The sequence below is a fragment of the Acanthochromis polyacanthus genome, chromosome 4, assembly GCF_021347895.1.
Source record: "Acanthochromis polyacanthus isolate Apoly-LR-REF ecotype Palm Island chromosome 4, KAUST_Apoly_ChrSc, whole genome shotgun sequence".
NCBI classification, from domain to species: domain Eukaryota; kingdom Metazoa; phylum Chordata; class Actinopteri; family Pomacentridae; genus Acanthochromis; species Acanthochromis polyacanthus.
Genome location: NC_067116.1, coordinates 8,103,428 through 8,119,203, shown reverse-complemented (window position 1 = coordinate 8,119,203; position 15,776 = coordinate 8,103,428). Strand labels below are relative to the sequence as shown.

Here is a 15,776-nt window from a genome sequence, read left to right as displayed (position 1 = left end):
CAGGCCTGTTTCATTAGTTTGTTTTTTTAAATAATTATGTTAATCAACAATTCAAAAGTAATGGCTGTTTTTGATTATTTAATTTTCAATAAATTTTTATTTACTGTTACTTTTGTGAGTTTCAAGTGATTTCAGTGAGAATTGTGGGTTTTTCCTTCTTTAACTGAGGGGTACCAACAATTTTGTCCACGTGTGTATATAGTTCACTTTACATTTTACTATATGATAATCTTAACTAAGCACGAACCTAGACAACTGACACACGGACTCACTGAATCAATCACATTGACCACTGACCCTAAAACACAATTGAGATTAGCTACAGTATAAGCATACCTAACTGGAAAGAAGAAAGAACTAGCTAGCTAGCTAGCCAAGCCTGCCGTTACCTGAACACAACATAACTGTCATGTCATGTTGAAAATATTCTAACAAAGTAATCAGAAAAGACTACACCATTAGCTGCTTAAAAGGCAAGTTAAGAAACTGTAATGGCCATTTTTCATTACTTTATTTAATTTCCAGACCTAACAACTTATTGAGAAAATGGCTTTCTGATGAGTCCAGAACCAAAATTACCAATAGTTTCACCTCTGCAACAGCATACATAAATATTTTATTTAAAAAATAACTTAGAATTCCAGTGTTCTATGATATCCTGGATATCCAATGTCACAGCCCATTGAAATAATCATAATAATGCTCTGTTGATTGCTGACAAACATTAAGTTTTGCTAATGAACACTTACCAAAGATTTCTCAAGACATTCAGTCAAATCTAAAAATTCACAGTGAGAGAAAATTTATAAATGAATTTTTTTGTTTTAATTAGAGCAGAAAAACTACTGAAATGTAGCTGAAATACAAAAATGAGACTAATGTTGACAGAATTTGAAATTATATGGAAAATTGAAAAAAAAAGTGACAGAGGTTGACAACATCTATTGAGTGGGCTTAGCTGAAGAATTTGCTCCAAACTCTGACAAAAATATTCATATTGGTTAAATTTAAAAGGACATCTGCAGGGAGGTAGTGCTGGGCTCAGAAAGTCAACCGTTTACATGCAAGCAGGGAGGTCAGAGACATAAAGGAAAGCTGGGGCATTGAGCTCAGAGATCTGGATGCCAATCATGGCAGAAGCTACGCATTCAAATGCCCCGAGAGACAGGAGAAAACTTAACTTTCCCCATGGGAGGGACATACATTCAAATGAGAGAAATGAAAAGAGGGAACAAGTGGTGACCAGGAGAGTAGGGAAGGTACTTAGATGGATGGGAAAGGAGCATTAGGGTGGGGGAGATAGTAGGGGTCAGTGGATAACTCACTAAGACCAGAATAGACTTGGGGGGGTTCGGATGTCCAGGGCGGTATGACTGAAATGGAAAGTTGGAAAGCCTGAAAAAAAGTCAAGATGATAAGGGCTCTGGTTTCTCTTTAGCCATGGGCCTCGACCTGAAGCTTGGCTCTGAGACTTGGATGGAGAGCCATGTGGAGCAGACGGTTTTGGAGAGGACATGAGATTCAAACAAGGACAGAGAGATGGAGACACATAGAAAGACAGAGACAACAAAGACAAGAGCTGAGTACTGAGCTAGAAGGGATGACCAGTCCACTTGACTATAGGGATGTGGATCTTGAACCCTACTTGGCAGCACCAGCCTACCGAGACATGTAGCCAAGCCATCAATTAGGGTAATACATTTAATCCCTGTGGACAAGGAGGACGCCGAGAAATAGATGAAGGGTGTGGTTTAGCAATTACAGACTGCGACTACAGTCGATACGAAAAACAGGGAAAGTGCTGAGAGAAAAGGATGAAAGCACTCCAAATGGCCTGTACACTGTACATGTGCATATGTGTGACCACTATGATCAGTGATGGCACAATGTAAGTTTTCTGCCTGAAGATCTCTGATGCTTAATAAGACCGGACTGACAAACACAATCACACTAAAGATTCCACACGTTTTTTCCATGACAAATGAAACATCCCAACAAACACTTAGAATTAAATGGGAAGATTCTGAATTAAAGAATAAACAATGTTGTCATTTATCAAATAGCCAGGATTATGACTCTGACCAAACATTTAACACCAGGAGGAGGTGCAGTTTGATACCTTTTACTACAATCACACGAGCCATGATTGAAGAGGGAAAAAAAGATGTAAGTGAAAGGGGTTTTTACACTTCCTTGTTTTGTGCTGTGGAGGAAACAAAACACTTTTTTAAATAAATTGTGATGTAGCAAACATTTAACTGACATGACTGATCAGCTGTTTCGGCCCCTTCCATTGTCACTGGCTAATGACAGCATGAGACATGATCAATATCAGCAGACATGAAGGAATAATTACAACTTAACTGACAGAAAACACTTCTTGAAGACTTCTCTACACTTCTCTCCTGGAGAAATACAATGTTTTACTTAATCTTTTTTGTATTGTTTTCCTGGCATGGGCAAATAACTTATTAACTAAAGTAACATGTGGCTTTAGAAATCATTATTAAAGTTCTGTGATCAGCACCATTGCTGTGTTTTTTTCTTAAGGCTGTAATGGATACCGTTTTGCCCATTCCTTAGACCAGCATCATCATATTTAAGCCACTAATATTTGTGCATCTTGTGCAAATACATTTTGAAATAACTGATATTGACTGAAAAAGCATAAATACACACATTACTGATAACCAGGTATCGCAGCTTAAATATTTAAAGCCTACAACGTCATGTTTCCATATACTGTACACCTCATATTTCATAAGCCTCTTGCAGATTCTAAATCATGTGGTTTTACTTTATTCACATCAAACCAGATCAAAACCAGACATTTTATTCCAGAACATCTTGATAAAGCCTTAGGAATAAAAAAGTGTAGACTATTATTGGTACATGACAGTGTTTGTTTAATGTTATTTTTTTTTAATCTCCTTTATTGTCAAGAGCAAAACTGAAACTGTGTGAAAAATGTACTTAACAATCAGAACACTAATTCATCAGTGTTTTTGAAGTGTGACAGTGTGAGGCATGTGTTCCCATGTGTCCACATCCATGTTCATGTGCGTGTGGGACATAATTAACATGGCAAGCAGTCTTCAGACTCTTTGCTCATCTTCCCACGCAAACAGTAAACCCCCAATGATTATTATGGCAACACATTAGTGTGTGCAGAAATATGGAGGAGAGCTGGGCCGGGTAGTGTTACTGTCATAGGGTCGGGGTGCAGCAGGGCAAGCGGCTGAGCAGCTATAGCGACATCTTCTCCAGCTGACAAAAGGTGACGATTTATGGGGGAGCTCACAGAGTTTTCCCAAGAAGTATTAGTAGCCTGCACTAGAAATAAAGTAGCCTGCACCATTCTTGCGTAACGGAGGTACGCACAATCTAGGGGGGTTTGGGGGCATGCCCCCCAAGAAAATTTTGATTTTTTTAGTGCTATTTGGTGGCCTCTGGTGCATTTTATTTGTGTAATTTAACATTTTTCTAGCACTTGATTTTGTCATGTGATTTGTGTATTTAAGTACATTTCATCAAAATGTGAATTTTAAGTACACAATTTTCATGCAAACTGCACTTTCACCAGTAGTATGTGTGTCTGGTCTCTTAGTAAACCTCTGTAGTATGCTGTCTGACTTGTAACATAACTGCATATTTAGCATAGATGTTGTGCATCTTTCTGTATGTTTGGTTTTGGGAAAATATTAATTAAACTAATTTAATGACTATGTGTGAGAGCTTAACTACGGGATCATAGACTTATGGGAACCTAGGCACTCCAGGCAGCTCTAGGAATGAAACAAACTAACATCAATATATGGTAAGTAAATCATGTTTTGTTTATTCACTCAGACTGCTGGTGGCTGAGTGAAAACAAAAAGTCATTGATTATTATACAGCAGATCAGAACATAAATTAAAAAGTCAAAATGCCCAGAATATTTTTCTAAGTCCAGATGTGAAAAAAATGGCCAAGACTTCCCCTGTATTTTATCATTTCACTCATCTTACAAAATATTTACAATCATTTAGAGCATTAATGAAAAAGGCTAAATTAGATCTATATGGGTAGCACCCAGAATATTTTCCAAGTCCAGACATGCAAAAAAAATTGGGCAGCATTTCTCCTGTATTCTGTCATTTCATTCATTCATTCATAAAAGGTAATTGAACAAATCTATGAAATGTTTACATTCATGGGATTTGTTTCAGTAAATTTTAGTAATGTCAAATCATAGTTTGCAAGCAAAAAAAGTGGTAAACACTGTTCTCTGTTTTTTTTAGGAAGCCCAACATGGTCTGCTGGCCCTTGCCAATCTCCTGCTTCCTCTCTGAGAATGTCCTATTCTCATTCATGAATCAAACAATTCCCTCCAGAAATGTTGTGATTGTGCGAAATCAACCAATCTCCGCGAATTTTGCGTGGCCTTGCAATTTTGTCCAATCACCGCAACTTTCCCGCAATTTTGGCCCGCCTCCCGTGAGTTCCACCAATCATAGCAGCTCCCAGCGAAAACGTAATGCACGTACGTCACCGAATTCACTTCCTGTTTATGGTTTGAAGATGCAGACGTGCGATACTAATGTCTCTCATTTACCAATAAAAATTACTGCTGAAGACCATGATAAACAATTAATTCACTGATGTTCTTCACCAAAGCAGAGCTAAACTGTTTTACAACCGTGCAATATTGTGGTGGAATACAAAAAGAAAATCATCGATTGATACACAATTAAAAAAAAAAAAGAATCACGAAACATATTAGAACGGCTGAAATGAGCGGACAACAGACCAGACAAATCACTATGATGGAAACTGTTGCATCCAGATCCGTTAGAGCACTGAAAGAATGATGTAAATTAGATTAATTATTCCACCAAAGAGTGGAGAGAAATGCCCGTGTTGTCCGGAGGGTCGACCACCGCCTGAGCGGGACGCGACCCCGGGCAATGCGCTCCGTGGTTGGACAACTGGGGCAGACGGGACGTGTCGGTCTCGCCGCTGAGAGCCACGGCGGAGTTATGTGACGATCAGCGTGTGTGAATCATTTCCTTGTTACCCATATCACTCAAAACGGACTCAGGGATTTGAATTAAGTTTTCAGGGTCGGTCAGAAATGACACAACGACCAAGTGATTAGACTTTGGCAGCAACCCGCGGACAGATGAGCGGTAATCCGCGATTCCAAGGGCCGCGGTCGCTCTCGGAAAACACTGTGAGCTCCGAACAACCCCTGACTTTCCCCTACTCTGATGCCAGAACAAACACCTTTATGTAACACAACAAGACCCGTTACGGCACAGGGCTAACACTGATTAGTTGATTTAGAAGAGCAGCTCAAGAATATATGGTGATGTGTTTAAAGAGGTAAGTGGTAAAAGTCTGTTCCACTGCTTTGAGTTTTACAAAAAAACTAACTTCACATTACTGTAGACTATTCTTTCAAGCAGATGTTGGTGTCTACTCGTTATAGTAGAAAAACATATGATTTATAAGGTTTACTTTTGTTATCAATCATAGTGAAGTCTGTATCTGTTTGTGTGTCAAAGTAGATCCAAGGCAAATGAACAAGTGTTTATCTGTCAGCAGGATTATGCAGAAATTACCAGGCTGAATTTCATAGCACTTGGTAGCGAGGTGGAGCAAGAGCAAAGGAAGACCATCAAATTATGGTGTGGATTAGGATTACTTTATTTAAAACTGTAAAGTAGGGCAATTGCTGGAGCAGAGGATGCGCTCTTTGAGTAAGAACAAAAATATCAGACTGCAAGTAAGTACTTCTGTTAAATAAATGACAAACCACTGACTGTAGGCAGGATGTTAAGGCGACAAACATAATGAGAAAGGGGGAGTTAGTGTAAACTAAACAAAGTATCAGCAGGATTCAAATTCTGTGGTATTATAATGGAAGACAGCAACACCTCTTGCCCTAGCCAAGTCATTTACCAGTAAGTGACACCTGTATCGCCTGCCATGTGTTCTCAAATAATTTGTCGGTCTCTGCCTGTGTCCTGTTAAGTTTCTGATTTATTCAGACAGCTTGACACATGTGCCACCCCTCTATACACCAAGAAAACATTTACCTCCTTAACTGGGGAGGAGGATAAAGTTTCCAGACTCGATAGTATTAATTACACATTTCAACACGTCGCTCCCTGCTCGCCTGCTTCCCCCCCATGCATGATAAAAACACATGATGGCACATAGCACTTTGAGCTCATCTTAAAGAGTTCAGTCCCAAAAAATAATAATAAAAAATAACTAACAAGCAAACAAAACTGCAGCACAGATTCAGTGGCATGAATAAAAGACTGAAAGAAGTATCTAACTTGGCAAAAAATATTTTAAACTACAACTAACGCTACCCAGTCAGTTGACCAGGTTAAGGAAAGGGCTACGGGTATTTACTACTCCTCGTGTGTCTTCAGGAAGGCTGGTGAGATCTGCCGGCATGCTGAACTCAAATGAGTCCCAATTTTAATTATGGACAGTTGACAGTTTGATGAGAGGAGGGGCCTGACAACACAGTTGAGGAGAAGTTACTCATGTGGGTATACTGTAGATACAGTGGTCAGATCATTGGCATGCACAGCTCCTTGGGTCCTTCGAGGTTAATCAAAATGCCAAATGTTACCGTGCAGCATGGCAGAGAGCTATACTGAGCATGTCCTGCACAAGACACCATCTTACATGGGAAACTGAATCATTCGTGCAACTGAATAGTCATACTATTTATATGTAGCCACAAAGATAAATGCGTGCAGAGGTCCACGGTACATCTTCCTTTTAAATCGGTCCACAGAAAAGTGTGGTGATTGAAAAGAAATAAATATAGATTTCTTCAATCTCCGTCTGTTACTTTATTATTTTTATTTAGAACAGTGCTGTCTGAGTAAAATGTATGTCATTTGAAACACTGTGTGTTCTTTCACACAAAGGAAAAAAAGGAAATGCTGCAAATATTCTGTTTTGTTTGTTGTCCTTTTTTCGTCTGCAGCGACAACAGCAGTCAGCGCTTAAATCATTATGGTCGTGCTACAATTCTGGATGTGCGGTTTGTTCGTGTGTGTGTGGGCGCACATGTCTTGTAGAGCAAGTGTGTGAGGGACAAATGGTGACAGATATAAAGAGAAAGGAAGAGAGAGAAAGCCACAAGCACTTCAAGACAGACAGAGTGAGAAGACAGAGGTCCACCTGTTTGACACCGAGAGCCTGAGAAAGTGCAGTGGAATGAGCAGAATGCCCGTGTGTGTTTGTGTGTGCGATAGGTTAAGGTCCATACGGTGCAAGTGTGTGGGTGTTTCAACCAACTGATAATACTATGGGAGCACTGGGGAATGGCATTTCGAGAAGGGTATGCAGAAAAGCAGCTGATGGGAGGATCATACACACCAACACTCACACACATACACACAAGCGTGCACACTAGCAAAACAACTATTAAAATCATTTGACCAATAAAAAGTTCAGGGAAAGATCAGCGTACAAATACACATGAGTGACGCTTCCAGTATGCACACAGCACAGCCAGCTATGTGCGAGCTCCAAACAAACAGCAAGTAACTGTCCTCCATGAGCTGTCTGTGTGTGCGTGCACCGCTGTGTGTGCTGATGTGGGACAGCGAGTCAGTGAGAAGAAACCACAGGACAAGTGGCCACAGTGTGAAGGAAAAGTGGGAGAAACTGGAGCAAGTGTGAATCAGAGAGTGATGCAAACAAACAAACAAAAATAAACAAATGTACGTTGCGCCAAGCTGAAGTCATAAAAGGACAGACAGGGCACTTTGACGTGTGACAATGCCTGAAAAATGTACTGGCTGCTATACTTGTGTGATTACTGTGTTGTAGCAGCTGAAGGAAAGCTCTATATCCCTAAAGTGTAACATAATTCACAGAGCATATGCTTAAAGATAAAGAAAAACTGTCAGAGCCAGAAACTGTGAAACAGGAAAAAATTGACCAACATTGAAGTGGCCTTTGAACTACTTAAGTGTAATGTGCAGCAGAAAAATAGCTAAAGATAGCGCTATAATTGTGATATTTCATCATAATTACATGATGTGATGTGTTTCATTCAAAAATTCTTCAAAAATAAACCACTTGCACTGGAGCTAGTAAAATACACAAATAAAATTCTGAGTTTCTCAACGAAACTGAGAAGACATGAGTGACTCTCAACCAACAGCCACATGATAAAAAATAAGTAACTTTTCAGGTGAACTGCAGGTTGTGTCTACATAGACAACAAGAGAGACTGAGAGGAAAGAAAAAAAACATAGTGGATCAAAAAAAAATGTTTTCTGGGTGAAAGTTGTTGGAGCATACATTCCGAATGGTGGCACATCATTGCAGAGTTGATGTGCTGAGCAGTGTGAATAACACCTTGTTTTTACAAGCTGTAACAATGCAAATACCTATGACATGTGGAGCCAGTTTATTTTCAATATCTGTAACACCTGTGGGCACTTTGGAAAATGTGGGGTTATTTCAGTTTTAGTGAAATAAATAATGAAAGAACCTCAACTATTTGCTATGGGGTAACTAGTTTTCCAGGTCTACAAAATGAGAATATTATTTTTATTCATATTACAAATAGAGTAAAGTAGCAGTGAGCATAATTTGTGTTCATCACCAAAAGATAGGACAAGTGTCAAAAACCTCAACATTATACATTTTTCATTACATTGTGTTAGAAAAATGATTATATATTTTGAATAAGATGACAAATGTACTAGTTTGTACTATGCATGGGCTGAACTTCTTTAATTGGAGGGCAGCTATCTTAACTTTACTTCTCCAGAACTGAATTATCTTTCTGTAGTATGGCAAGCTTACTGTTTACTACTCCAAACACTGCTGTCTCGATTAAGCCGGGCTCTTTGATAGAGTTTACAAACGCACACAACTGCTGTCATAAAGTAGCTGTTGCACGTACAAAAGATTTGAGCTCTACTCAAAGGGGGTCGCACGGACTGTCATGGACTTGGGTGGATGAAGTAAATTACATCATGCAGCCCCTGGTGCACATGTAAAGTGCAACACTGGCCATAGGCTGCTTCTCTCCTACAGTTGCCTGAGCCAGTACCACTGATGACTTCATCTTAACCATCAACATGTCTTTATGACCTCCAACTAAACTGCTCAGAGATGTCCATCCATCCATCCATTCTCTATACACCGCTTTATCCTCATTAGGGTCGCGGGGGGTGCTGGAGTCTATCTCATCTGACTCGGGCGAAGGCAGGGGACACCCTGGACAGGTCACCAGTCTGTCGCAGGGCTACATATACAGACAAACAATCACACTCACATTCACACCTACAGACAATTTAGAGTAACCAATTAACTTCAGTATAATTTTGGACTGTGGGAGGAAGCCGGAGTACCCGAAGAAAACCCACGCATGCACAGGGAGAACATGCAAACTCCAAGCAGAAAGATCCCAGGCTCAGGCTGGGATTCGAACCGGGGATCTTTTTGCTGCAAGGCTCAGAGATGTGTTTCCTTTAATTGACACTTTCTTCTTAGATCTACATTCAGACAAAACTGAAGTTATTGGAACTGGCCTAAAACATCTCAGGAACACATCAGCTAACCATATAGGTACTCTGCATTCTATTGCCTTGCCTTTAGCAGCACTGTAAGGAATGTTTGTGCTATTTTACACTATGATATATCCTGTAAGTTACAGATGGGACTTGTATTCAGTATTTTGGGATTTACTGTGACTACTATAATTCTGATAGTGAGATCCAATCCAATCTGTGTTAAGAGTTTTGCAGCAGTATTTGTTAAAGTCATGTTGATGAGACAATCGCACAGTTTTTCCTGTTCATCTTCTATTCACGCAGCTCAGACACAGCCTGCTAATGCTAACTGATTAATGCCAGACTCACATTTTATTGAGACAGGTGCATCAGCAGATAGGAAGATATGCAAACATTCAACGCAAATGGCAACTGGTGCAAATGGTTAGTGGCATAAAAAAAGTGTTTTCAGTACATTGTAATTTTAAATAAGATAGTGGTATTTGTTTAGGAATCAAAGCAGAATTTGAATAAATCATTTGAATTTCTTATGGATTCCTTTAGTATTGGAATTTTTTAACTTAGAAGCGGTTCTTGATGGAAAAGAATTCAGTTCACCTCATTACAGAGTGCTACACAGCAGTGTACAGTCAGTAGCTGTTGTTGCATCCCATCTCTGTTTGCATGTGTCCATACGTACAGTAGCGTGTACATGCATATCACTGGAGAAAGTGGAAAATGTCAGTGAGAGCGGGGCCTCATGGCAGAGCAGTACATATGATTTATGGGCGAAATAAATGGGATCACTGTAGGCACGGTAACAGGATCCCTGTAGGAGGGGGGTGAGAAGGGAAGATTCTTTTGTGGTGGTAATAGGCTCCATGGTGTCAGGGGGGTGCAAAGAGGCAAAATGTTGGTAAGCTGATGCTGAGAGAGCAAAGGTAGCAGCGTTACCACTGTAAGACAGCCACTCCTAGTACAACACATAAACAAGTCAACAGTCTGACCCTATGAGACAGAGAGTGCACAGAACTCTTTCTGATTTGTATTAAACGGAGCTTGATACTAAACGAAATAAACAACTTTGTATACTTTCACATCAAACTACTCATTTAGAGAAATAAGAGGGGGTCAGGTGTTCATTTTGAATACGGTGGTACGGAAAAAAGCACAAAGGGCTGCGTAAGTGGATGGATGTAATTTACACTTAAAGGTTAAAAAACTAAATACAATCCAGGTTTAAATACAGTTTTCGGAGTGCATGCATGACTTTGAATCTTCCTTTATTATCACAACAGTCAAATGACACCATTTAGGGAATCTGTCTGGAATCTCAACGTAAACTATTTGAATTTTTGCCATACACCCAGGAGTCTTGTATGTGGATGTGAAAACCTAAACTTTATTGCCAGAAATGGCCACGAGCTACCATTTGGTCTAAATTAGACGGAATGATGTGTGCCCATCCACACAGCACAGGTAGCAGTCAGCACAGGTGGTGTTGACACCGTTTAAAGCCACATTAGGCTGCTTCTACCTGTAGTTACGCCCCTTGTTTCCATGTGAGGCCCAGAACTTTTTGATGTACCCTCATACAACCTGCCTAAACCATACCCAGACCAAACACACAGCAATGGCCCTCCCTGACAGCAGTGACCTCCCACAGCAGGGCAACGCACACTGCCACATCAGAAACTAATCACTTGAGAAACATGACAGTGAGATGAAAGCACTGACCCAGCCACCAATCTTTCCAGATCCTAACCCAGCTGAGCATCTGCAGGAACAAGCCTGATCCACGAAGGCCCCATCCCGTTACCTACAAGACCCAAAGGATCTTCTGACACCACACAACACCCTGAGCTCCCAGGTTCGTTTTGGCACCAATGGGAGGACCAACACAGTAGCAGGCAGGTGGTTTTAATGCGGATCTGCTGATCGGTGTACACATTACACTCCGATGCCTAATTACAAGCTTCAAGTGAGCAGCCCAAAATAACCAACTGTTACCAAACCAGGAGCTGAAATGATGAGTCGATTAAGTGATTTTCTGAACAGCAGAAACATTATGGGAAGCTATTTTGATAACTGACTGACGTTCATTTTGGAAAACAACAACTCCTTACTTACAGCCTCTAATATGCAACTAGTTTTCTTTCTTGTAAACTAGTGAGCTGAATATTTTGGGGGTTTGAATGGACACACCACATTATTTACAGCCTTTATCTTGAGAATTCTTCCCCACTCTGTGCCATTTCAAAGATAAAACAATCGAGAAAACCACTGCTACTAATAATTGGGACTAATTGGTAATTAGAGCCAAGAGCTATTGCTGAACTTGACACACTGATGTTTCAATATCTAGTTAAAATGTTTTTTACTGATTATTTATTCCTGAACAAAGTATGAATCTGAATGATGAAAGTCCAGTTAACTATCATGACTACATCAGTGTTCAGACCTAATGTGGCTGCAGTCTGCAAAGTGACATACACTACCATGCTTGTAAAAAGGAAGGGAAAAAAAAAAACCCACACAAGGTACATTAACGGAACAGTGAGGACAGCAACAGCAAAGAAAAAGATGGAGCGGGACTGGATGAAAAATGGTGAGGGAGGAAAGAAACCGGAGTGAGATAGAGACCTAAAACGCTCCAGAAGCCTGTCACATGGGGCCTGAAGTCGCACGGCTCAGCACTCTTTCTCTCTGTGTTCTGTCCATTCCTGACATTTTTCTGCTTTATTAGATTATCTGGGCTACATGGCTGTCTGTGGGTGAACACACACACACACACACACACACACACCTCGATTCATTAAGAGGCCTAACTGCTTACTTAGGTGTATGCCCTCTTTAAATTAAACCAGAGATAACCAAGCACCTCTAAAAACACCGTCCTTTAACGTGGACAGGGAGGCTAAAACCAGCCATTGAGGAGGAAATTAAGAAACATTGTTTGTGAGTGTATTATCATGCGTGTGTGAGTGGTCATAAGGTTGTTTTTTAACGGGCTCATCTATAGGGACTCTGCTTCACATCATTAGTAATTCAATTTGCTCTTTATTAGCAGCTCTTATCAGAGGCACAGACGGCTAACAGCAGCTTTCCTCACTCCATCTTCCTCTGCACTCACCCCTGCTCCACCTTTTCTGTGTCTCTGATTCTGAATGCCTGTCTTTAATTAGAGATGCATTTGCTCCTGCTGTAAGCTGCTCACGTTCTTCATATGGTAGAAAAAACATGGGGAGAAGATGAAGACGAAGGGAAGGGAGGAAAGCTCTAGGAGGTGTGAGAAAGCATGCATAAAGTTGAGTTAAAAAACCCAAAAAAGAGAAGTGTACTGACATACACAGAGCCACGGATACGAATAAAGCCTAATGTTAATAGTGATGGCTTTTCTAATGTCTTCTGACTCCATTGAGTATGGGAGATTACACCAAGATGGGCATGAGCCGTGTAGGGTACGCACAGAATGACCGGAGGGTTGGAGGGGCAAGTGGAGGGAGGGGCAAGTGGAGGGAGGGAGGGGGGCTGTAAAAACAATGATTGCTTTCCATCAGGTTAGGCCTATATTCTACAGTTCGTTAAAACAATCCAATTTGCAAAAGGATAATTATGCATTAGCTCCTTTTTATCTACTGGAGGGAGAGTGGTGCCAGGGCTTGATAGCAGTGGCGCTGCCTGCCTCCACCTCTGCAAATTACCCGCTATCGGCACTTGTTCGCCATCACGGCTGAATTGGGCAATCAATTAACCCCCACCTCACCCCCACCCCTCCACCCTATAGTCTGCCTGTACACCTCTCCTGTGACAGCAGGAAACACAAAGCCTCTACAAGGACTGCGTGGATGTGAGCTGCTGCCCTCTGCTGGCAATTGCTGCAATCGCTGCTGTCAGAGTTACTGCCGGACGGCCAACAACTTAGTGGTTTTATACTTGGACTGGAAAAATTTAAGGCATTAAGTACAGCAAAAAAGAAATTAGCATGCGTTACTGAATGTGGTGTTAAGATAGAATATTCTCCCAGCAAATTAAACGGATGCAAACAATACATTTTGGATGGTTGTAAAAACAGCGCAGGAGGATTTTGGAAAAAATATACCGTCAAATCTTAAGGAAAATGTTCGTCTTACAACCGCTGGTATCATTTCAAAACCACAGCTTGACTGAACTGTCAGCACATTAATTCAACGTGTTGTCTTCGATTAAAAAAAAGGTGAAATACCGTGGTTTCTTAAAAACTACATGTAGAACCAATTCACTTAGACAATTAGCATACAGTATAAACCGTACACTACGAAAAGGAGAAGCACTGAGGGGAGACACAGAAAATAAAGAAAGCAAAACTAAATAAGCCCACAAAAAGTAAGAATGGCAGCCATTAAAGAACCATCGACAACCCAAAGAAATATTTTGAAATGCTCTGGGATGTTTTAAGCCTCCTTTAGACCGATTTCCATGAATCTGACAGCAACTAAACTTGTCGGCATCATATATGAAAGAACACCCTGCTCTGTTTTCTGCAGAAGTTGTGACAGCAGTCCTACTAGAGCTGATCAAGTAACATATTCATAGCACTTTCAGCATAATGCAAGTCTGAGCCGCATGTGGTCGCATTAAACTAGCGCAGCTCAAGTTACATGAAAGAGAGCACAAAAGACAGTTTGCAGCTATAATCACAAAAAAGCCCACTCTCATTCACTTTGTTCTGCAATTACACATCCATTACATACGGAAATGTCCCAAAAAAAAACCTAACTGGATGCAAGACAGAGTCTGTAACAGGTCAGATTAATCAGACTCACCAATACTGTAGCTAATTCAGCTTTGACTAAATATGAACAGAGGCCTGTAGAAGTCTGTTTTCTGAATTTATTAAATGCCTGCAGCATCAAACAGCAGCAGGATGCATATGAGCTCTCTGAAAAGAGAAATGCAAATTAACATATGTGGAAAAACTGCAGCAACTTCATTAATTATTTAAAAGTAAAAACTGCCTCCAACGTGGAGGCAGGGTGGACTGGAACCTTATAGAAAGTTACAGGTCTGCGTACTTCACTTCTCTTTACCTCAGACATCTGAGCTGCACAGTTTATCAGCTGCAGTTAAATCATTTATGTCATAGCAGCCGTCCTCAGGTTAAGTCCTGAATTCCATCAGAGCTATTTTAAACACCTGGTCTGGATTGATTACCATCATAAATGGACAGAATATTTAGTGTTTAGGAAATCATAAAAAAAACAAGCTTATTTGTTATTTGGACCATTTAGTCTAGATTGAGCCTTTTGCTTTGTAGAGGATTATCATGTATGATATTACATCATTTTATGTACTGTCCACTTGCAAGCATGACAAATATTGCATTTGCCATATGGTCATGCCACTGGAAGCACAAAAATAAAGTCCAGTCAAGACCGTGCCATGAGTAAGTCATTCACAGAGTGAGAAAAATATTTAGTGAGGATCTAAGGACCAAAAGGAAAGTAATTATTTCTAAGATTTTGTGAAGCTACAGTAAGGAGAGACCCCTTACTTTCAGAGAATAGCCAATATTAGTGAAACTGAAAAGAATTTTAGACTAATTGTGACTAATTTGATTCCCACTGTGGTTGAAATGTAAGATCCCAGAGGACCTGAGAACAGTATGTGCATGTGAAGTTTTTGAATGTCTGGTTATGAATGCTTGAGTTGCTGGCTTAAAGAAATGAATACAGAACAAAAATAACTACAGGGTTTTAACATTTCTGCTAAAAGACCACAGACAATTAAAGTGTATCACAACTAGCCAGATTAGATAGGTTCCCTCCTCACCTTTTAATGTTACTTTCCATGGATGAGCATTTAGAGCAATTAGACAAATTCTTGGCAAAAAATAAATAAAAATGAGAAAAATAACTAAGGAGGAAATAAGTCTACTTTTTATTTTTGTCTGTAGTGTGTGTTCCTTACTTGTCCGTGATAATGTGGGAGATAGCCGCCTCAATTTGTGTCTACCAAAAGAGACAAGTTCCCTGGAGGGTGTCCTCCTAACTCCCATGGGACTCCTGGTGAAGGTGTGTATTCGGCCTCGTGGGAAGAACTTTAGAGGTGACGGGCCGCTCCCCCTCTCTGACCCACTGCCACTGTGGTCACAATGCAGGGGGCAAACAGAACAGTACAAACAGTAAGACACTGAAAGTTACTGTTAAGCAAACAACACAGAAAAACGTATTTTATCACTGTATAAACAAACAGCTGTCGAACATGGACAGA

The 15,776-nt window shown here is 40.4% G+C and overlaps 1 protein-coding gene across 1 annotated transcript in view; it reads right to left on the bottom strand.

Moving 5' to 3' along the window:
- zc3h3 (zinc finger CCCH-type containing 3) overlaps nt 1-15,776 on the bottom strand; it is an 87,093-nt gene that overhangs the window by 68,915 nt on the left and 2,402 nt on the right. Inside the window, exon 3 of the mRNA XM_022208417.2 lies at nt 15,474-15,646. Within this exon, the coding sequence (XP_022064109.2) occupies nt 15,474-15,646 (173 nt within the window). The remainder of the gene's footprint in view (nt 1-15,473; nt 15,647-15,776) is intronic.